The sequence below is a fragment of the Poecilia mexicana genome, unplaced genomic scaffold (assembly GCF_051168715.1).
Source record: "Poecilia mexicana isolate PSO_F unplaced genomic scaffold, ASM5116871v1 scaffold_18, whole genome shotgun sequence".
In the NCBI taxonomy this organism is placed as follows: Eukaryota; Metazoa; Chordata; class Actinopteri; order Cyprinodontiformes; family Poeciliidae; genus Poecilia; species Poecilia mexicana.
The window spans coordinates 10864005-10886566 of NW_028263387.1; the positions used below are offsets into that span (position 1 = coordinate 10864005).

Consider the following 22562-nt stretch of genomic DNA (forward strand, 5'->3'; position numbering starts at 1 on the left):
ACCACTCTTCCAAGAAAGACGTGGTTATAGAGCTTAGTATGTAACTTCAGAAGGAAATAGTTGTAATGTATTTTTTTTTTTTTTTTTTACATATCAGAGTATCTTTTCATTTGCAAAATATTTGACAATATTGTGTCCATCTGAACTGTTACATAAAATAAAGTAAAAAGTACATTTTGGGGGGAAAAAACACAAGGGGTTTGAATATTTTTCCAGTCATTAGCCTGTAGATTGAAGAGTTTCACCAATTTAAAATTAATTTTTAGAAGACCAACTTCTACAGTGTTAAATACGGGTTAAAGAAGTCAGTACTTATATTTATAATGAAATTGTGACATTAACTGTTTGATGTTGCAGAGAACTAACCATAAGAATTTTTCCTCCTTTGATGTTTTTTTTTTTTTTATGCTTCTTTTAAGCGAAAATTACAACGTGAGCAGCACTAGCTCACTTGATTTCGCGTCTGGTGAGAAGACATCCCAGTTGCTGTTGATCATGTGGTGGCTCTAAGGTGGCTTAAAAGATTAGCAGGAGCTAAAGGACATATTTTCCCACTTTAGTTTGACCCGGTTGAAGGAAGTAGAAAATCCAACCTAAAACAAAAGGTAAGATCAACATTTTGTGTTCTATTGTTCTATAAAGGTGAGCAGGTAATACTGGGAGACTCAAATTTTAACTGGAGAGCCGTTAGTGGCTAAAGCTAACGAGGCTTCGGCTAGCTAAAATGATACTTGAAATACGCCCGCGCTCAAGCTAACAGGCTAACGGATTAACTGAAATATGCGATGTTGTAGGAAGTTATGAATAATTAACACGATGTTGGTTCAATTAGCGTTGTTTTTAGGATAAACACAGCGGTCAAAAACAACATAATTAATTATTGAAGCAAACTACTATTCAATTTCTTCTCTCTCTCTTCGCCATTGTACTTATAATCCCAATTTACTTTTGGTGGGTAGATATTAAACCCTTCTGCTTCTCGTCCTCAGCTATACGTTTCAATATCAATATACAGGTTTCCTTATAGTCTGGGAGTCTCAAATCTGATTTTGACATTTTTCTGGCTTCCATGTGCATGGAAATAACGTGTTCTTAATGCACTCGCTAAAAGTTAACTTTTAAACTTAACTTTTCAGAACTCAAAGTAAAAATATATCTATGAATTTATTTTTTATTTCAAATTTACTTGTACTCCTGACCCCTCTAGGAATAAGGGTGTAAAGAAGATGGATGGATGGAATTTACTTGTAGTACAGATGAGTGTTGAAGAACACAAAAGTGAGCAAAAACATTCAAAGAGATGCTGAAACATAAATATTTCGCATTGTAATTTTCTATTAAAATTAGCCGTCTCCTTTACCACATGAGTACAGGCTGACATTGCTTAAGGTCATTACGCAGACTAGACTGTGAACTGTGCAAAGGTTGGTCTGTCTCATAAACAATTTGAGCAGAGAAAGGGGTTTGGACAACTAGAGTCAGATTGATTTTGCCCACTGATTCAGAAAATAGTAAACTCAAATTAGTTCACATTCTGTATGTTTCTAACCTCTCTGTTTGTCTACTTTGCATAGAAGTTGACTACGATGAGGCAACTCGCTGACAGAACGAACATCAAACCCATACAGACTCCCAGTTCTCTTGAAGGCAGCCAGTCGGCGTTGGGCATCGCTGTGCCTCTGTGGAGCCCCCGCATCTGTCTCCCCCTGCTCTCTGAGGATAAAAGGGTGTTGTGGGTTCATGCAAATGAGGTTAACGTGCAGACAGATAAAGTGGCGGAGCTCGAAAGTGCCTTTAGCAGGTCCCCCTATCTGACACGCAAACAGACTAATGCTCTAGCCCAGCGCTGCTCCCTGCATCCAGACCAGGTGAAGGTGTGGTTCATAGCGCAGAGGCTCCGCTACGGCATCAGCTGGGACTACAAAGACATCAGGGAGATCTGGAACAAGTTGAATTCCAATCGCAAAGATGAGGAAGGAGATGATGAGTTCCAAGACTTGGTCAAGGATGACCAAGTAAAGAGCAAGAAGACGTCTTTGATGGAACGAAAGGTGAATTGGAATATGGAGCAGGAGAGACAGACGGAAAAAGAAACGGGCAGAAGAGCGATGGAGAACGAAGCCGCCACTCCAGAAAAGCTCAGAAGACAGGCAGTCATGTCAAACAGGAGAAGGAAAAGAATGAAACGAGATGTCGAGTGGATCACCGATCAAGCAGAAGAACTAGGAGCGAAAATTGATACATCTGAGAATGAGGAGCAAACATCCAGCACATGGGGAGGAGCATATGTCTCCAAGATAAAAAGAAGAGCACACACAAAACTGATCTCCAGCCCAGTTAAAAATGCCTACGAGAATCTTCTTGTCGAGGCTGAAATCCCATTTGTTGACTTCTCTTCCGTCGTTCTCCAGCCTCAAGCCCAAACCTCTACCGCCGTTCCCGTAACAGAGAGCCAGTCAGACCTGCAGGGCAGAAGGATGACTTCGCTGAAGAGCAGCTTGGAGGAGAACGCCGACGCACTGGCTTGTCTGGAGGAAGCTCTGTCTTCTGAACCGCCAAAGGAAAACAATGTCGTCTCCGAAGTGGACGAACTAAAGGAGCTCGTTAAGGCCGAAAACAACTTTCTTACTGCCAGCAGTCCGACCGCTGGGAACAGCCAGGAGGAAGTTCTCTTGGCAGAAGGGGCAGTGCTGCGTCCCCGCAGCAGACTGAAGACGCAGTCTCAGCTGCTGATGCTGAGGAGGGCCTTCCTGGAGTTCCAGTACCCCGACGCCGAGCAGTACAGCATGCTGACCAGGCTGGTGGGCATACAGCGCCACCATCTGGTGCAGTGGTTCGGTGACCGGCGTTACTCGATAAAAAAATCCAAACCTCGCTGGATGACGGAGGAGCAGTACAACGAGATACTGGCCAACATCAGGTACCGGCAATACAAAAGCATCCTGGTAAAGGGACTGCTGGAAGAAACTGAATGACGGCGCGGCCTGGATTATTGCAGGCTGAGAAGGAAAGTGCAAAAGAAGCCTTTTCTGACACATGAGCAGTTTGTTCTGTTGGGTTTTTATTGAAGGACTTGAGAAAAAGATTTCCATCAGGTTCTTTACATCTTTGTTTTGTTGTTATACTTTCAGTTTTTGTGGCCGGGTTTGTTTGTGTTGAAATGCTGCAGCTGAGGTGCAACTTTATGTTAGTGAGCTTGTTTGAGCTGTAAATTTAATTTTATTTTTATATATATATATACACTAATTAAAGTAAAAGTCCTTTTGAATAAAAACCCCTAAATGGTGATTGTTCTTTTCCAACTCAAAATTATTTATACATTCCCTTCTGAACACGGCAGAAATGTAGGTATATTTTATTAAATGACACATAACCTTAATGTTTCTTAATCCCCGATGTAAATCCAACTACACGGTTAGGATAACAAAAAAACATTCAGATTATCTCAATGTCAGAATAAGAACAGAGCAAAAAATTATTTAGGGATTTGTTAACATTAAAGTCTCATCCTAAATGTATGAGACTTTAAATCCCTACCGAACCAAGAGGACCTGGTTCGGTAAACCAGGCCCTCTTGGTCTGGTTTACCGAAATAACATTTTGACTAAAGTGAATTAAAGATTTAATCAGTTACTTGCATATATTTACCATACACATATTTTTGATTAATTTATATGAATGTTAACATTTTTAATTTGGTAAATTGACCTAAAGCATCACATTTCTAAAAAAAAATTATTTGACAGATTGCTGGAATAATTGGCCATATACAAGAAACATTTACAAAGAAAATCAATTTTTTTAAAAATAGGACATTTCAAATATATTACATAAATATATTGCACAAAATAATTTCCAAAACAATAACAATGATGTAGCATTTATTTTCTTATTAAGCTACATAGTGCTGCTCTGACTGTTGCTTTTTTCCCCCTCCCTCCAACCTGTTTTTCACTTTTAGGCTTAAGAAATACTGTCATGCCACAAATCATTGTAAATGATGTAGTCAACATGTAGGCCTCAAAAGATCCCTGAGGTCAAACACCAAGGTCTTGATAAGTTTTGTCGCTGCTTGGTCACAAGTCTGATTGTGATAAGACCATGTTTCAATCATAAACAACACCTTCAAAATATTCTAAAAGAATGAATACTCACTCATTAAAAATACAAAATTATGCATCCGTTGATATTGTGTGGTTGTTTCAGATTCCCTTAAGGAGGAAATCATATTTGTAAAACTGTTAACCAGTTAAATGTCCAATTGTAGGGGAAAAGTCAAAACATTTTCATTGTGGGTCGGGGTTTTAATGCCAGGTGGCTGCGTACTCGGCCCTCTGCGGCTGCCAGAGCTCAGTGCCTTCGATGACGCGGCGGATCATGGACGCAGAGGTGATAAGCAGGTGCCCAGCGGCCTGAAGGAGGGTGGAGGCGAGACGCAGCACTTCCCTGAAAACACGACCATCGTCATACAGTTATCAGCTTCAGGTTGCTCACTAAAGTACATGTAAGATTTGTACGAGCCTGAGAAAGTCTAACCACAGATGTAGCTTTGGGACGTCAACAAAAATCTAATTTGAGTATCCTAACACCTAGAGAACAAGCTCAATTTTGAAATTAATAACTCTCAGAAAAGTGCTATGTATAAAAACATTCAAGCATTTCATATCTTAGAAACACAATGATAAGCTTTTTTGTTACACAGAAAAGGTAAGGTGAAAAGTCTATTGCTCTTACGGAAAAAGTCAATATAATTATTCTTAACGTTTCAACATCTGGGTTTAATCAGCTAATGTTAAAAAATACATTATTTCTAAGCTGTCGGTCACAACCTTTGGATTGATCTTCATAACCTTTTGAGAGCTATTGAGAACAATTTTATGAGCTAACAAAAAAAGCATTACCCACACCAAGAAAGATATTTTATGAATTAGGGAAATAAAAAAATTCCACTGTAATTTTCTTTAAATAAATGATCCCAACACCCTTTTTTATGTTTGGAAAGATTTACCAGTGAGGACGTGCCACTTCATAACATCCGTGACCCACTTACCTGAGGACCTTCTTGGGCCCCAGACACTGAAAGTCGGCGCTCACAGAGTACAGGCCTTGGAATGTGGCCTTCACACTCAGCGAGCCAAACACATCCTTGGGGCTTATCTTGTAAAGGTCAAAGGTGACTCGTGCTATGTCTCTGCCTGTGCGAGGCTTGTCGTGGTTTTTAAGCACAACTGCTCCCTGTGGAGACAGAAACCATGGATCAAACCCAAAAGTGATGTTGCCGATGGAGGAAAAAAAAATCAAACCTAGCATATAAAGAGATACTAGGAGCCTCTAGAACGGCGTCTGACTTACCGCTTGCGGTTTCCATGTCTGTCCTGGCTCCAGGGCCATGAGCACGGTGTTGTCCGGTAAGGTCATGAGGAACTCATCAGAGTCCACTTCTGTACCGTCCTCCTCACAAACCAGGTGCACGGATGCTGCAGAAATGGTCAGCAACAAAGCCTGGCACACCTAACAGACGGTATTATAACTCTCAGTTAGGAAGAACTTAACGCTGAGGTTCAGTTTAATCATCACCAAAAATCCTGAAAATATAAACTGTGAATACCAACCGGGATGCACAATTGTGTTTAAGCCAGGCAGGGAAACTACATTCAAATCCGCTGAAATATTTAAAAAACTGGCTCACAGCTGCAGCTGAGAGTCAGATGAAGTTGTGTGTTCAGTGTGTTACTCTGGCTTAAATGTAGACTTAATATATATTTGCATAAATATATTGAAAGAACACATGTCCTAACATTTTCACAAAACTGCATGTCGTAGTTGAAGCAAATCATTTATTTTAGGTTCATTTAAGTCTAAAGCCTTTCTTTAGCTCTTAATTTCATCATAATTCATGCTGTTATTAGGAAACTGATGTTGTTCTCACCCTCTCTTTCAGCTCCTCCAGGGTTCCTGCAGTGATCCCTTTCTTGGTCTCCCTTCTGTTGCAGCAGATTCTGAAAGGTCGCTGGGGCGGGGACCAGACCCGTTTGGTCACAGACCTGACAATAAATCAGGGAGGGAAGCAAACAAATCATGTTAATGTTGTTGTTGTTTTACCCCAGGTACTGACATTTTGACTTTATATAATAAAAAAGCAAAGATCTTTTTTTAATCACACATAATGTCCGACTCTGATCTCCCAGTAAATCCGAGTATAAGGCATCAATCAGTATTTCTTATTGATTGATGCCTTATATGGCATCAATCAATAAGAAACAAGTCAAAGTAGAGTTTCAACTTACTTGAAGAATGACGAAGTTGTATCCATTCTCCTCTCTTTCCTCCTCTCTCGTCTTGCTTGTCGGGTGTTTTGGTGTGACAAAGTGTCTCTGTGTGACCCATGAGCTGGACTTTGCCTCAAACCGGTCGATAATGCAAAAGCAGAACAGAGAAGGGCAAAGTTCATGGTGGCTGTGACTAAGTCAAGCAGGTCATAATACCTCTGATAACTGATATGGGAGGGTAAAGCTAATCAACTCTTACAATTTTTTTTGTTTAAATGAACATTTGATAGAAGAATCCCTTTTATGTGGACAAACAGACTTCGGTTTTAGTTTGTTTTTCGTCAAATTCAGCTGCCATGTAATTTGTATTTATTAACACGTCATATCTCAAAGTAATCTGATAAAAGCCTGCTTTTGCTGATACCTACATCAACACCTATATTCTGTTATGTGTCTGAAGATATTTTGACATAGGCAAATCACTTTTCATAGTCAGCACAACATTATAGATTTTAAGTGTAAAAGGGAGACTTATGTTGGCGTCCAACAATTTTGCAATGTGGCCTTTGTGTTACTTGTTCTTCAGCATATTTAGGTGTTTCCAAAATGTATTTATTAAAAACTATCAGAACATGTACGGCAAGCAAAAGTGAGACTAGGAGAAATCTTGGATTTAATACATTTTAATGTTTTCATTTTTATTATAGCTATCTGCCTTGCTTCTAGCCTACTTATGAAATGTTTATTATTCAAGTTGAGTAAAGCCTTAGAAACACCTGGCACAAACGTCAATCAAAACCAAGGTAGAAAACTGTGAAAAGAAACATCTAAATCTCAACACATTTGTACCTTTATTTCCTGCTAATGTATGCACAATTATTCGTAATGATCTAGTTGAATTGGCTCGTAATACTTTTTATTCCTTCTTTTACCTCCCCACCAACCCACCTGCTAAACAAAGCAAAAAATCTACAGGTCAGTGAATAATAATAAAGAATAGACCCATTATGTCTTCTTTTTCTTGAAATTTATTGGTGGTAGCAAAAAAAAAAAAAAAGTTAGGTGAACATTACAGCCACCAACCGGTAAACCCGTTATGTCTATGAGTTATCATGCTGGTCTGGCGGGTGAAGTTACTACGTCATATCCTGAAAGTTATTTTAGTTGTGCTCATTTACCAAGCATTAGTTCCCACCCGAGCGGAGTTTGAAGTTTAGCCCATGTTTCGCATACAGAGCCAGGAAGCACCGCCCGTTCGGCACATTCGATGAGATTATTCAAACTGATACAACTACTTGAAGGCGGGAGGCAGAGAAGCGGAACTTTTGACAGAAACTTGTTCAGTTTGGCTCGTAACTGATTAACAACAAATAGCGCGGTTGTTGTTTCACGATAGGTACTTTAAATCCACCTGACACGGTTAAAGTTTGCACAGTTGTGTTTGCTGACTGAATTCGCTAACGTTCGTCGTTAGCTCTGCGCCAGTTTTGTACAGTAACTTGACACTGCTAAGCTAACTTTTATTAACGTCAGATATATATATATATATATATATATATATATATATTTTTTTTTTAGCTAAACGGATTCTCTGGGATGGCTACAAGAAAACCGAAAGAAAATGGTAAGTGGAAAACTGAACATTTAGACTTGCTAAATGTTTATCGCTCGCTAACGTTGATAAGCACTGTTGAAGTTTGTCAAAGTTAATGTTTTGGTAGTTCTGAATGGCTATAATACACTCTACTGCAACTAATGGTTCTGTAAAAACCTCAGAAGTTTGTTGGAAGATATCAGTGACGAAAGTGTCATGGAAACCATGGAGAACAGCAGATATGCCGGAGATAAAGTTATGGGGACGTTTAAAGCAGACAGCATATAGGTGCTCGAATTTTACTAGCATACTTCTACACACCTGAATCAAATCACTGGCTCATTAACAGCTTGACCGATTTCAAGAGTTGGAGAAGAGAGGTTTGTGTGTGCATTTCTTCAGTCTTAAGTAAAACCTGGCTCGACGGGGTCAAATACAAATGAGTGGCACACATTTAAGAGACAGAGGTCTAAAGAGGAGTGGCAAAAGCAAATGATGTGGCTGAGCAGTCCTTGCCAACAACCGATGGTTTCATCAAGGACATATTGCTGTGAAATATCGTCTCTCCTGCCTGAACGTTGAGCTGTTACCATGTCATGACGGTATAATACAGCAACAATCTTCAGTCAGAGGCCTCTTCAGATTCGTTGCAAGGCTGATTGCTAGCAGAGATCCTTCCTTCTCACATTATCACCATCCACAATGACTCTTTGAAGATATGTGGGTGATATGAGTTAGAACAACGTTTACGTTTTTGTTTGGAGAAAAAAAAAATGAATTAGATTTTTTTTAATTTGCTATAAAAATGTGCAAGGTTTTTCATCTACTTATCAATTTTGGCATGAAATTCTGATAAACTACATTTTTTTTTAAAAAAGTGCAAGGAGGGTTGAATTTGTTAAGTACTGTTAAGGGCATTAACCATTTGTAAAGGGCACTGAGGGTTTACAGTTTGACTTTATAAACCCTTTTGTTTCCTCTGCAGATGTCAGCCTTCCCTTTGCTGCTCTCCAGCTCTTGGCCCCTCCCGTCCGCCTGGTGTCGGCGGCACTCTGGAAGGTGCTGAAGCAGAGGGATGTGATGCAGTACGGGGTCGTGGAGGAGTTTGTGTCTTCGGCCTGTGAGACCGTTCCTGGCCTGCTTACCCTGCGACACCAGGGCAAGCTAGTGCTGGGCCTGAGAGCACGGGTGACTATTCACTGACGGATGAGTGGTAATTATAAATCTTCAGTTTAATACATTTCTTACTAATCCGTTTTCCTTCTTTCTTGCCAGTTAATATTAGAGTTGTGTCTCAAACAGCCAGACGTTGACGTGATTGCACCACATCTGGAGAGGATCCGTGTTCCTGCTCCTCTTTCGTCTGGATCAGCTGTGGTAAAATGGAGATGGAGTTCAAATTTACATCAAAAATAAAAAAAATTCTGCTAATGGTTCGATTTAACTACATAACTACAACCAAGTGTAATCCAGCTTGGATTGCTTATTTGATAAAAAACGGGCATTATTTATTTAACTGAGTGAATTGAGTTGTGCAGAATTATAGAAGCAAATAAGTTGAACTGTTTTTGTAAACAAGGGAAATAAAACGAGCCCAGCTCATTCTACCTATAAAAAAGCAGCATAAAGGCAAAATGTACTTCAGCTACTCATTCAGGGAAGCACATATTCAGACTTGGTACCTCTAATAAACATTTTTTATGTTAATAATAAAAGTTAGTTGTTTTTAGACAATGCAAGCATATTTTTGCTCATCAGCACTTGTCTTGTCTTTTGACTTTTTTTGTTTGCTTGTAGAGAATTCAAATTTACAGAAAAGAAAAACCCTAGTCTCAGTAAAAAAAAACCCCCAAAAACAATAGTTTTAAAGTCCAGTCTTCTAGTTTTTCAGGTTTTGTAGTTGTTTCTATTTTAATGGGTTGTTTTACATGAAAAACATGCACTTTGCGTTCCTATGTCTTCCAGAAGAAGGATGTGAAAATTCAGAGAACGGTGGAAAGTTTCCATGTTTTTGTTCAAACGCTGCTAACAAATGAAGCGGAGAGAGAACATTTCTTTAAAGTGAGTATCCATCCACCAACGCCCCACTGCGTATAAACACCTGAAACGGTGAGCAGATGATTATCGATGTTTTTCCACTAACAGGAACAGTTCCCCACTGATTACGGCCCAAGGTTTGACCAGGAGCTGGAGAAGCTGTTGTGGGAATTTCTGATTCGACTAGACCAGTTGCTCCCGGTTCCCAACCTAGCTCAGGTAGGCATCGACACACCCACGTTGACCTCTGGTGTTACCGTGTGCTGCTGTAGAGTAAAAACGACAGTAAAACGATGTGATTACAGACGGTGTCGTGGCTGTGTGACGCCCCGCCTGTCCTGGAGGAGTGTGCACAAGCAGCAACTCAGCCACAGCTTCTCAAGATCTTACTTCAACATCAGGCTTGTCTGGGTCACCTGGAGTCGGCAGGTAGGATCAGGAGCATTTGGGTTTATTGTTTTGTCCAACTGGATTGGAAAGGAGGAGAGAGCATTTTATTTTTCCAAACAAATTAACCGAATTGGTTCTTGTATAGTTAAATGGATATCTTCAAAAGGAGAAATGCAAAAGAAGAAAATGTATTTTTTTTTTTTTTTAATGAATTTAGTTTTCAAAAAACTAAGACAATTGAATGTCCCATTCAATAAAAACACGGAACAATTTTAAATGGTTATTTCGATATTTGGGTTATTTTGTTTTTCCAACTCTCTGCTGGAGAGTTGTTTTTGTAACCAGTGACACGCCCACTCCATGCAAAATAAAGACAAGCCTTACATTAATGTCACTGTTAAGAATAATTACTGCTCTACACTGTCAGGTCAGCTTGATATTATAGAAAGCTTTACAGGTGAACTCTTAAAACTGAACTGATTTCTGTAAATTGACATGAATTTGATGTCTAACTGTGTTCCTACACCCTGCAAATGTATTGAATTTGTTTTGTGTAAGATTGGAATAACTGTATAAAGAAAATAATAAAAGACACAAGTCTTATCACTGGTCTTTTTAACCATCCATCTCTATCCATGTATCTTTCCATCCACAGTAACAGTTTTGCAGACGCTGTAGGAATCTGGTTTCAAGAACTCCTGAGATTTCATTCTTCAAATGTGGGGAATTTTGACTGGACAAAATTCGTTGAAACTCTAAATCCTAACAGGACTTTTACTCTGTGTTGTCTCCGTTCGCAGCGTCTCTCCCTCCAAACATGGGCGACTCCATCCTGGCTTCTCTCTCTCTGCCTCCATCTGGAAAAGTCCCATCGGATCAGTCGGCCGCCGAGCGGACAAACTGCTCAAGGCCAGGAGCGACCACGCCGTTGGTCACACCCGTAATCGGACTCATTTCTGACGGCGACGTTCCAGCCAGGGAAAAAACCTCGCAAGGCGGTGAGAAATCCAACTCGAAAGACTCAGCAGACGATCAACGGGATCCAAATGCGAAATTCACCTTAGTCAAACGGAAACCCAAACCTGTTGGCGTGAGTTCCTCAAATGAAAGCAGAGGAAGGAAACGCAAGCTACCAGACACAGAAGAAAGTGACTCTGAGGAGGAAGTCATATCTGGGGAAAAAAGCATCAACGGGAACCAGAAAGCCAAAGAAAAATCGCAAACTTTACAAAACAACGGCTACAACAGAGAACTCCTAAATAGACATATAAGTAAGCTGGGCATCAAAAAGCTGCACCTGCCTGAAGATCCGTCCATTTGCTCTGTGTTTGCTTCCTGCCTGAGCAGCAATCCCAGAGTCGTTATCCGAAAACTGTCAGTTTCTTCTGCTAGCGTTAGCTTGTCTGGAGGAGGAGTGAAGTCCTTCTACAAGGAGCAGCAGCAGCAGAAGAAGAAGAAGTCCTCAACGTGGAAACAAGCAAGTGGCTGTCAAACGCCTGAAAGTCCTGGCCTGGATGACAAAGAGTAAGGTTTAAACAACAAGCTGCTAGTCGGCCTCCGGGAGTAAAACTGTGTTAATGTCCGTTAAAATTACTTTTTCTATTCTGGGTTTTGTTTAGTGGCTGTTGATAATCTGTTATTGATCCATGTTGTTATCATTTGAATGTGATAGTCACACTTCAACGTAGCAATGAACAGAGTAATTGATTGGGTCTCTACTTTGTCCCGACGTCTGGAAATTTAAAACTTTGCTTTTCCAGTTTTCCAAATCTGGATAAGCTTGGAGAAAGGAAAACTGAGGATGTTATAGTTTCCAAACTTCATTCAATATTCTGTCATCTGGAAGCTTACAAAAAAAAAAAAAACAAAGTTAAAAAGTAAGTCCTATAGCAGTTACTAATTAAATTGCATGTTTTATCTTTGAGGTGCAACAAGCAGAGCAAAGGACTAAAGAAAATGTTAGTATTTAGTGTAAAATAATCCATTTAAGTTTGAAAGGTCGCCATATATTTTGAAGTAACGCTGATTTGAATTGATCCAGATGCCAAAAACACAGAAATAACTCAAATCCTCTGTGAAATCTAAAGCATTATGTGAATATAGAAAGCATAAGTTCTATTTTAAATGTTTTCTACTCCACCGTCCAGAAGCGCATAAATAATCAACACAAAAGATCAAAACTGATTGATTAGGAACCAAAAACAACCTTTTAATTTTTTTTTATTTATGTATTTTTTTTAAGTCCATTGAATGCACCATTCTAAGCACTATCTGGTCAAGCTGACCACAACGTCTTTAGGTTTTTACTGGGAGAAAAAGATTTAGTTGGTCTTAGTTTCTGAGCTATAACCAGTTGTAAAGGAAAATGTTTTAATTCCTTTTAGTTTGGTTGCATTTATTCACACCTCCATCTCAAAAAGGTTTTGATTTGACCGTTTCTGCACATTTTCAGGGATGCAAGTAAAGCTCCGTAGCTTCGGGGCCGTTTCTCAGGCAGTTTCAGCTTTATTTTTCTAGAAACATTATTAATTGTTAGAAACATTTGCAACAGTTCAGTGGGATAATGTTCATGGTTCTGTTCTCTAAAAAAAATCTCTGAAATGTACAGCTCTGCTTAAAGAACACTTTGCATGCAAACAGTTGTGAGGAGTCACTGACGTTTACGATCCTGGACATTTTAATGTTTGCTAAGAGTGTAAAATCTAATTAAATTAATCTGACAAAAATAAAAATGTTTTTCATACTAGTTTCTTTGAGCTCATCTTTCTGTTAAATAACATAAATTAGATGAGTTTAAGTGCGCTATTTTGATTTTATTGATTTTTTTTTTTTTTTTTGACCAAGCCTTTGTTTGTTTGGCAGAAATCAGCCGGTTTTATCCAGTGGGAACAGCTCTTCCTCCCAGCAGGGGACTCCTGCAGGTGATTTAACTCATTAAATGACTTCATTATGTGGGTGGAAAAATAACTGACTGGTTCCAGTACGTCTGGACCATCCATTGCCCTGCGTCATGTTTAACTCTGTATGTTTGTGTGTAGAAACCGTTTCTGTGTCGGGAGACGACTACGTAGCAGATTCTGAGGATGAGGCGTCAAAGAACTTCAAAGGGAGGGTATGTATGCACCAAATGATACAAATGAATGCATAGAAAGTACGATAAAATAAATGAATCGAAAATATTTGTATTTTTTTATTGTATAGTTCAAGTCTGACAAGTTTTATGCTTGTTTTTATATAAAGGTGCCGAAATGTCAACTTTTTTTTTTCTTCCACCTCAAAGTTTTAGTTTATAATTTTAGACAGTTTTTTGTGTCTTTTAGCTCACAGAGACATATGTGTGCTGGAACGGCTATCCTGGTTCCTCAGATAGATGTTTCCTTGGAAACCGAAAGGACGATTTATGAGGGGATAATTTGAGATGTTCAGTCAATTTTCTGTCTACCAATCCCTGAATACGTCTTTTCACAAATTTCATTCTTTTCATTTATCCGACAGTCTTTGAATGCACCTGCAACATGTACATTTCTCTATGTGCTTGCATTTATTCTTTCTTTCATCCAGCAGTCTGTGTCTTTCCATCCACTTTCATCAGATTTTATCCATCTGTTAATTTCCCAAATCTCTCTGTCCATCAAGCTGGGTTTATCTATCCATTATTCCTTTCATTTATCGTTCTGCTCTAGTAATTATTCATCTGTGTTCATTTATCTGTCTATGAAATGGTTCTTTACCTGATCACCATTAAGCTTATTGATAACCTTTATGTTCAGGTTATCGGGAACTTCTGGAAACTGCATCGTGAAATAATAAAAATGTGAAGGAACACTTTTGTTTTTTTTAAACACTGAGGACTATTTTCAAAATCAAAATCCTTCATGAAAATATAAAATCTTTGAGTGTTCCTGTGTTTTTTTTTTTTTTCTGGTATTTTATCAAGTCAAACACATCATTTCAAAGTCCTCACACGTCAATGTGTATCCTGTGCTCTACCTCCCCCAGCTGTTCATGAAGCGTTACTACAAGACCAAACACGGCACATACGTTCCCACCCTGAGGGAGTTCTGGAAACCCGGGACGACCCGACCAGACCTGCTGTCCGCTGGCAGCAAACCCAGGCGATAAGAGGGACATTCAGTGGTTTACAGCCTGGAAACTAAAACATTTCATGATGTGTGGAGTTTGGCTTTTATCCTTCCTTCTGCTAAATACATTAAACTGTCTGAAATGCAGCTGTCACTGCAGTTTAGACAATTGCCAGCCAATAAAATTTGACGTTTTCTGCATGTTAAATGTGATCAGAATGCATAAAGTAGAAAATACTGAAAGCATGCCTTCCACTAGAAAGATATGAATTTATAATTTTAGAAAAACTGCAAGTAATTATTAATCTTTAATTCAAATTTATTCGTAGGCCTGTCGCGATAAACAATAAATCAATTAATTGCACAATAAATTGAACCTATCGACCTCATTTTAATTATCGGCTTTATCGTCTCTTCATGCCTTTTATTCTGTTTCTGACACTGAATGAACAAAGGCTCAGCTCCGGTGCTCTCCACTGACCCTCCCTTCCTCATTTCCTTTGTGTAATATCCAGCGCACACTAAGAGTTGTCGGCCGACTGTCGGCCCATTTCCAAAACCTGAGAGACACATTAGCCGACTGAAATCCTAGGTATAACAGTTCGATCGGGTTCGTTGTGCCTTGTAGTGTCCAGCCACATGGGCACAAAATAATGGCTACAAGTCCAGTTAACTAATTTTAAAAGCGGGCATTAATCAATGCTTTACTAGAATCTACCTGTGATGAATGTGGCTAGAGTCAGCGTAAAGTCCTGACTGAATGAAAATCATAACCGTAACACACCACACACTGCAGGATGATCGGTTACGACATCACCAGCGACAATCTTAGATCGGCCAACGATCTAAGATTATCTTAAGGGAAAAATGGGGGCAAAAAATCGTGTAGTATGAACTACTGCATTAGGTAGTCGGATGTGCCCATCTTCTCTATTTAAATCTGATTACTGAAGGTCAATATAGTATACAGACTTCATAATCTGCACTCTTTTGGTTGAATGGAGCATTTATTTCCACTTTGGCTTTATGTTTAGTTTTTATTCAAGTACGTTTTTTGTTAATGGAGACTGAGAATCCGTTTTGTTTTTGTTTGCTTTATTTATTTAGTTTATTTATTTATTTAATTTTTTTAGACAATCACTCAGCAAAATTTGTTATCGTGACAGGCCTATCACAAGACAAGTTATAATTGCAGAATGGTATCTTGTTATAAAATTTCTCATCTGTATTAGCTTTCTTATCAATGATGACTTATGTACAGATCCAGTAGGAAGGCCAAAGTATATGATAGAAAAATTGGACAAGGATAAAATTTGAAGAAAAAAATCATAAACGGGTCTGAAGTCAGACGGGGTTCAGAGTCGACAGCTCATCCCTCCCGTCACCGTGACGGTCTCTCCTGTGATGTAGGAAGCGTCATCAGAGCACAGGAAGGCGATCGTCCCTCCGATCTCTTCAGGTTCTCCAATCCTGAAGCCGCAGACAAATAAACACAATTATTTCAGATTCAGCAGCTCAACCACAACAAGTTAAACTAAACTTCACCTCTTAATGCTGAGCTGCTTTTTTAACTCATCCACAATGTCTTTGTTTTCCCACAACTGGAACAAGAAAAAAAAAATTACAGTCTCATATGGTAATCAGGAACACAACAGGCCTGAAGATCCATGAAGCGTTGGTGTCCTTACTGCAGAACTGAAGCGGGTTTTGATGACTCCAGGGGCCACGCAGTTCACCCTGATGTTACTGTGAGCCAGCTCAGGAGCCAGCGCCCTGGTTAAACCCAGCAGGGCCGTCTTACTCACACAGTAGGGGCCCAGGCCCTGCAGAGAGACACAGCAGGTCCGTTTTGCTGAACCCAGAAGACAATGGGGTATCAAGAGTGACGAGGAAAGCTAGTTTTTTGCTATGCTTGACTGTAATGTATAAAGTTCCTCCAACCATCCCATATAAATATTTTTTTTTTTCCAGTCTTAAATTTCATTGACGGTGGCATTAAAAAGGTCTTCAAAAGTCTTAAATTTGACTTTCTGAAACCAGCGCATATTAAGTGAAGCTAAAAGGGAAAAACTTGATTGAGAACCTCACTTGCATTGGTTGGTATCCACCCACAGAAGACACAAATATCACGTTTCCGCCTCTGAAAGAGAAATTCAGGACCACTGAAAACACAACTAAGAGTTTCATTGTTGGCTCTTCTTTTCCTACCAGTGCCATCCTCACCCTCTCTTCTCCATATGAGGCACCACCAGCTTCGTCAGGAGGAAGGCAGCTTTTACATTTACAGACAGAATCTAAAATGATACAAATATATGTTCTTTTTTTTTACCGTTTCGGTAGAAAAAAAGAAAGAAAGCGGGAAACAGAAGTTTTTCGTTTAACTTGAAATTTGATATTTTGCAAAAGCATCCATACCACTCAACCTTTTTGACATTTGGTCACATTACAAACACAAACGTTAAAGGCTTTCACTGGCATTCATGTTAAAGATAAACATTTATGTTAAAGAAAATGAGTCCTGAAGCTTTACCTTGTCCCACACGTCCTCTGTGGAGTCCAAGATGTTTCCAAAGAACGGGTTGACCGCTGCGTTGGACACCAGGATGTCAATGCCCCCACACTGGTCCACAGTCTAAGTGCAACAAAAAGTGAGGAGTTAAACTGCAGCGTAGCATATAAACGCAAAGAGACACAAGAGACACAGGCCTCAAATAATATGAAACACATTTAAAACCCCGGTGCAGTTCACAAAAAAAAAAAAAAAAGGAAACTCGAAAAGTCAATCTGCAGATTTACACGAGTTTGGAAACTATTAAAGATTCATTTCAAAGGGATGAAACGATTATTGCTTTGCAGACAGACTGTCCGACGGCACGGCACATTAGACGCAGGCAGGAAACAAAGGACGCACAAAACAGGAGCTAAAGAACTGGCTGTTTATGGGTCTACCATATGTACCAATCATTTATAAAAGGCATGGTTTCCATGGAGGCACCTCACACAGCAGTCAGGTATCCTCCAAGTCAAGCAGAGCTGCATGCTTGTGGTTTTCCGAGATGTACCTCAAAACTTATCTCTGCAGTGGAAAAGTTTACGGGCTGCCGAGATTAAGATCGAAGTACTTGGGAAGATTGCTGGTCTCCAGGAATAATAAGAGCCTCAAATGTGAAGTGAAGTGACGCTGGAGAGCACCTCTAGCAACAACAAACATCAGCGCAAACCATCTGAATGTCTTCAGACAGAGAAAATGTTCCCACCCGCCCCCCCAACACCCTCAGACAGACTGAGGCCCCCTTTGGAACGACTTCACCAGAGTCGTCCGCGTCGGGCTCTGAAAGAAAAGGAGCTCAGCTGAAGCTCGGCGAGGAGCAGTGGGTTTCAAATCCCTCCTGAGCAGAACCTTCTACAGGTTCGCGGCAACAGGAAATGTCTGAGGTTTGCCTGGAAAAATAACGCAGTTATTACCCAGGAGTTTAGTCGGATTTTCCATTGACTGGGGGTAAACGTAAATAAAGACGCTCCCTCAATACCTCCGATTCAGTTTTTGTTTTTTTTTAACTAGTTTTCGATGAAGGCCTGCATTATTTCCACATATTTTACCACTGAAGACGCTCGAGCTCACCAGTTGGACCAGCCTCTCCCTGTCCTCTCCTTTGCCTACATTACATGTGGTTCCAGTTACTCGGATGCTCTGGCTCTTCAGCAAAGCCACAGCCTTGTCCACGTTGGCCTGCCGCCGGCTGCTGACGACCACATGGGCCCCTCTCTTTCCCAGAGCCTGAGCTGCAGCCAGACCGATTCTGAGGCGAAAGAGGAAAAACGGAGCCTTATCACGGACGAACAAAGCCTCGCAAAACTTTCCAGACCCGTCTTATCTCCACAGCAACCGCAAACTTCAACGTGGTTTGCTGGGATTTTACGAAGTAGGCCAACAAAAAGTAGGATGCAAGTAAAAATGCACAAAAACTTACAGTACGGATTTGTATTCAATCTCACAATGTCAAATAAACCAACTATGCCATTTAATCGAAGTGTAAACGCCACTCTGCACCTCTTCTCACCCGATTCCCTTAGGGAAACGTGGTGGTGGCAGAATCATGCAAGCTGGTTTAAGGCAATACAAGATAGCAAACATGGTTTCTGCAAGTTTCAGTAACTTAACTTTTGTAAAGACCAAAGCAAATTCTCCAAAATAACTTAAGTAAATTTAAAATATTGCACTTTGTCCAGGACCTTTTTGTAGATAATGGTGTTTTGATGTAATTTTATTAAAGAACCAACAATAAGCAAATGTCAGGAAGAAAGAATAAATAAAGTAATATACTAATTTAAGATCTAAATAAAGGCAATTTTAGACCTTGTAGGAGAATTTAGACTCATCTATGACATTCTTAAAGCCTAAAATTGAAACAGTTAGATGCTCATAGGTGCTCAGCATAGCATATTCACGTGCTAAAAGGTCCCAGTCAAAGTCCAGCGCTAAATTAAATGGAGAATGTGTGGGAAGACTTAAAAACTAACACTTACAGGTTGGTCTATCACAAAAAAACAAACAAACAAAAAAATCCCAATAAAGTGCATTTTAGATTTTAGGTTTAATTGTGGCAACATGTCAAAAAGTGTAAGGGGTAGAAAAACATTTGCAAGGTACTGGAAGTCAACATGTATCATTTGAAACATCATCGTTGAAACATGTATTTATTTACACATTGGCAACATATCGGAACTGAGAAACTACATTTTCTTTCCTCTTTTTGATTTGGAAATCCATTTTCTTAGAAAAGCAGACCACAGTCACGTCCTCGGTTTCTGCTAAAGCTGTTCCAGACACTAAGAGCTCTACAAACAGTTCAGTCATTCTCACCCATCTGTGGAGGCTGTCACAATAGCTACTTTCCCATCCAGACTGCTATGAGACATTCTTCTCTGGACAGAAACCGGGTTGGTCCTCAGAAACCTGGATAAACCCCGAAACATCACCTGCGACACGGAGCAGCAAGGTTACTTCATGCACAGACTAGTTCACGAGGGTAAAGGTCAGGGACTCTGACTGGACTTGTTGTTAGGCGGGATTCAGAGGTATGAAAGGTGGATGACACAGAATTCCAATTGTACATTACGCAAACTGACACCGTTAAGACTCATACTAAATCAGCAATGTAAATAATGGAATACCTGATCGAGGTTCAATTATAACTTTACGGCCAGCGAAGGAATACTGACGTTTTAGCGCCAGGAGGAGGATTATCTCACCAAGAAGGACATGCAAACTGTAACGGACGAAGTCGCAAAGGTGGAACGTTTGATAAAACAAAAAACTCAGGCAAACTCTGGCGAGAGGACCTTTGACTCTTGCTACATCTACTGTATTCCGGATACAGGTACCGCTGTCAAAATAAAAGCCTCAAACAAGCGCCTCGTTTTCATTTGACAACTTTTAAATGTGTGACCTGTAATAATAGCATCAGTTGGTAGAATAACTGTTTACTGTTAGGTTCGTGACTTACTAATAACGTTACGTGTCTCCGTTTTGACTACTTGGGAAGATTAGATATCTGATTAACAGTTGAAATCGACGCCCCTGAACGCACCCACAAAACATCAGCCAATCACAGAAAGAGGTGCAGCTAACTACGGATAGAAGCCAGATTTCAGTGAGAAACGATTGGACTAAATAATTGTGCCAACAAGACAGGTTTCCCTTACAGTTCAGGGGAGCATCCGAACCCATCGATATATATATATTACGAATTATGAAGTAATGTATCCGAACCACTGAAAGAGGCCGAGAGGCACGTCTCTCTAACAAAAAATTATTTTTGATTTAACTGCACAGTAGAAAGTGAGCTCGTCCGCCATCTTGTGAGTGGCATGTGAACCTGGAGGATTATTACTATTAAACGTGGTTTGCACCATAACAAAGGCACTAAAATTTATTGTAAACTACCTCGAATATATATAGTTTTCATACACAATAATGTGAAATCATTTTTTTTATTGTAGATTAATTTACTTCTTAGTATATGCGAAATAATTTAATGAAATGTAGTTTCAGTCTTTTTAACTAAAACAAGTTAAGTTTTTCCAGATTTGTTTAGCTCAAAAAGTACTACTTAATCTATAAATGTTAGACTAGTTTAGGTGTTGAGAATGTATTATTCTTATTTTTCTGCTAATTATTAAAATATGAATAAATAATGAATTACTTAGATTTTTAGGAGAAAGGGATATCAAAGAGCTAACCATAAAGATCTCATTTAAGTGACTAATAGTGTAGTTTTTCTCATTTGTAAATGGTCTAGTATCTCAACCCTGCCAAAGTTATGAAGGTCTTATCTTAATGACATACTCAATGTCAAAACCATGTAAAGACCTGCAGACCTTGTTCCTGGATGAATGATTATGTTAGGGAAATGTTTAGTGAATTCAATACTTTAAATCACGAGGGAAAACACATATTTTAAAGTTAAGTGATTTATGTCAAGTGTCTGTTAACTTTGAAGATTAATGCAGCCAATAGAAATCAAACCTTTGAATGAGTTTTGTTTCATAATCCTCTGAAGACTAAAGATATTCCTTACGCTTGTGCACCTTTTTCTTCCATATTTTTCAAGCATTCAACCTTCCACTAACAAGCTTGGAAACTGCAGTCTTTAAACAACCAGTTTCATTGATCATTACATCTTTGTGTCATATATGGAGGGCGTCAATGACTTTTGCTGGATAGCTGTTAAGTCAGCAGTCTTTCTCTTGATTGTGTCATCATATCTGTTTTAAAAATCATTTTTTCATTTGGCTTGTGTAATATTCTGATTTTCAAATAAACTACTTTTTTTCTTTTGCTTTCTGAAGTTGCAAACCTTTTCCATCAAAATGAACAGAAATGAGAGAAATGTATCAATCAGCTTTATTTGCCAAATTTGAAAGAAAAAAAACAACAAACAAACAAGAAATTCCACCATTTAATGTTAAGCAGAGAGACAGCCTGGAGGAAAAAAAAACTGTTTTGTTTTTGCAAATATCACTCTGCCATGCCTACCTGAAGGTAAAACCTTAAATGTTTTACCTTAAATGTGTCCAGAATGTGTGGGATCTGCAAATATTTTAGTTACCTATTTCTGAGGTAACTAGGATCTTACCTGAAGGTTAGCATTGAGGTAAGGTCAACACTGACATTCCTATGTGCTGAACCTTAATGCTTGAAATAGAATAGGCAGAATAGAAAAATGGAAACTACATGTATTGCTCCTCAGTGAGGAAATTCAGAAGAACCAGAGACAAAGTGAGAGATTATTCAAACTTTCATGCAGATTCACAAAAACACATCATTTTGTGCAATAAATCTATATAGTAGTTTAGTCTTTTGAATTATATTCCTGAAATAAATTTAATTTATAAATACATCAATATTATTATGATACAGATGTAACTTGAACAAAAATTCACGTGACTAAACAGTCTGACAACAGTTTGCTTGTGAGTCCAAAAATAAAAAAAATAAAAATGCCACTCACAATATGGAGGCGAAGTTGGCCTACGACTCTGACGCCCATGCGTCGTCTGCTCTCCGACGTTTGTGTGATCGAACCTCAATGGCCAAAGATTTTCACGCCTGGAAAGAAGCGATTCCTCACATATCTCCCTGAAAGCGTTACGTCGATGGGAAGTTTATCCACGATAAGACAGAAGCCAGGTATTTGTTTTTATTTTAAACCGACGGCTTTGTGCTCTAGCGCCGATTAGACTGGTAACAGCTGGGATTTCATGCTACGCTCCAGGACTATTGTTTTGAATTGAGCCTTAGCAGCAAGGGGCGATATGGATAACCAGCGTTAGAGAGTGTAATCCAGTCGGTTAGTGTTTAAAGCTAGGCCTCGCCACGGCTCGTTGCCGTCTTATCAGCCCATAATTACACGAATTAACAATTATTTTGCACGCGCGCTCCAGCTATTAACGTGCTAGATTACCATTTTAACGTGCACCATTTGCTTTTAAATGCAATCTATTAGGGTGGCATTACCGTAACGTAACGACAATCGCTCGTCGCACGTCGTGTTGCATATGGATGATGCATGACTTTAGGCGGCTGGACCGGTTTGGTGTTCAGTTGTTGTATCTCATCAAAGCGTGAACGTCGTTCCCACATGGATTACAGGATCCGCACGAAGACGGGGGACGTCGAGGCAGCCA

General features: G+C 39.4%; 4 protein-coding genes across 8 annotated transcripts; 2 read left to right on the top strand and 2 right to left on the bottom strand.

Moving 5' to 3' along the window:
• The first annotated feature begins 237 nt into the window (after nucleotides 1–237).
• On the top strand, nucleotides 238–3274 carry homezb (homeobox and leucine zipper encoding b). The gene is made up of 2 exons (XM_014988868.2): nucleotides 238–605; nucleotides 1575–3274. The coding sequence occupies exon 2, from the start codon at nucleotides 1587–1589 to the stop codon at nucleotides 2973–2975; it is 1389 nt and encodes a 462-aa protein (XP_014844354.2). The 5' UTR covers nucleotides 238–605; nucleotides 1575–1586; the 3' UTR covers nucleotides 2976–3274.
• Nucleotides 3045–6413, bottom strand: cideb (cell death inducing DFFA like effector b). Its single transcript, XM_014988871.2, has 5 exons — nucleotides 6288–6413; nucleotides 5930–6044; nucleotides 5353–5511; nucleotides 5051–5235; nucleotides 3045–4446 (listed from the first exon to the last, which is right to left on the bottom strand). The coding sequence occupies exons 1-5, from the start codon at nucleotides 6311–6313 to the stop codon at nucleotides 4305–4307; spliced, it is 627 nt and encodes a 208-aa protein (XP_014844357.2). The 5' UTR covers nucleotides 6314–6413; the 3' UTR covers nucleotides 3045–4304.
• A 644-nt stretch (nucleotides 6414–7057) lies between these two features.
• Nucleotides 7058–14743, top strand: tinf2 (TERF1 (TRF1)-interacting nuclear factor 2). Its single transcript, XM_014988867.2, has 11 exons — nucleotides 7058–7665; nucleotides 7848–7893; nucleotides 8849–9051; nucleotides 9139–9240; nucleotides 9829–9924; nucleotides 10009–10119; nucleotides 10206–10329; nucleotides 11091–11814; nucleotides 13153–13211; nucleotides 13329–13402; nucleotides 14290–14743. The coding sequence occupies exons 2-11, from the start codon at nucleotides 7866–7868 to the stop codon at nucleotides 14410–14412; spliced, it is 1644 nt and encodes a 547-aa protein (XP_014844353.2). The 5' UTR covers nucleotides 7058–7665; nucleotides 7848–7865; the 3' UTR covers nucleotides 14413–14743.
• dhrs4 (dehydrogenase/reductase (SDR family) member 4) lies at nucleotides 13468–22531 on the bottom strand. 5 transcript variants are annotated; one of them, XM_014988875.2, is made up of 9 exons: nucleotides 22393–22531; nucleotides 19237–19352; nucleotides 17995–18172; nucleotides 16903–17004; nucleotides 16596–16666; nucleotides 16461–16512; nucleotides 16061–16195; nucleotides 15918–15973; nucleotides 13468–15842 (listed from the first exon to the last, which is right to left on the bottom strand). In XM_014988875.2, exons 1-9 carry the CDS (start codon nucleotides 22516–22518, stop codon nucleotides 15728–15730), a joined length of 951 nt encoding a protein of 316 aa, XP_014844361.2. In that variant the 5' UTR covers nucleotides 22519–22531; the 3' UTR covers nucleotides 13468–15727. The 5 variants fall into 5 exon arrangements, with proteins under 5 accessions (XP_014844361.2, XP_087871401.1, XP_014844362.2 ...); XM_088015275.1 differs by lacking the exon at nucleotides 22393–22531 and adding an exon at nucleotides 21887–22007; XM_014988876.2 differs by lacking the exon at nucleotides 22393–22531 and adding an exon at nucleotides 19626–19810.
• Nucleotides 22532–22562: the final 31 nt, after the last annotated feature.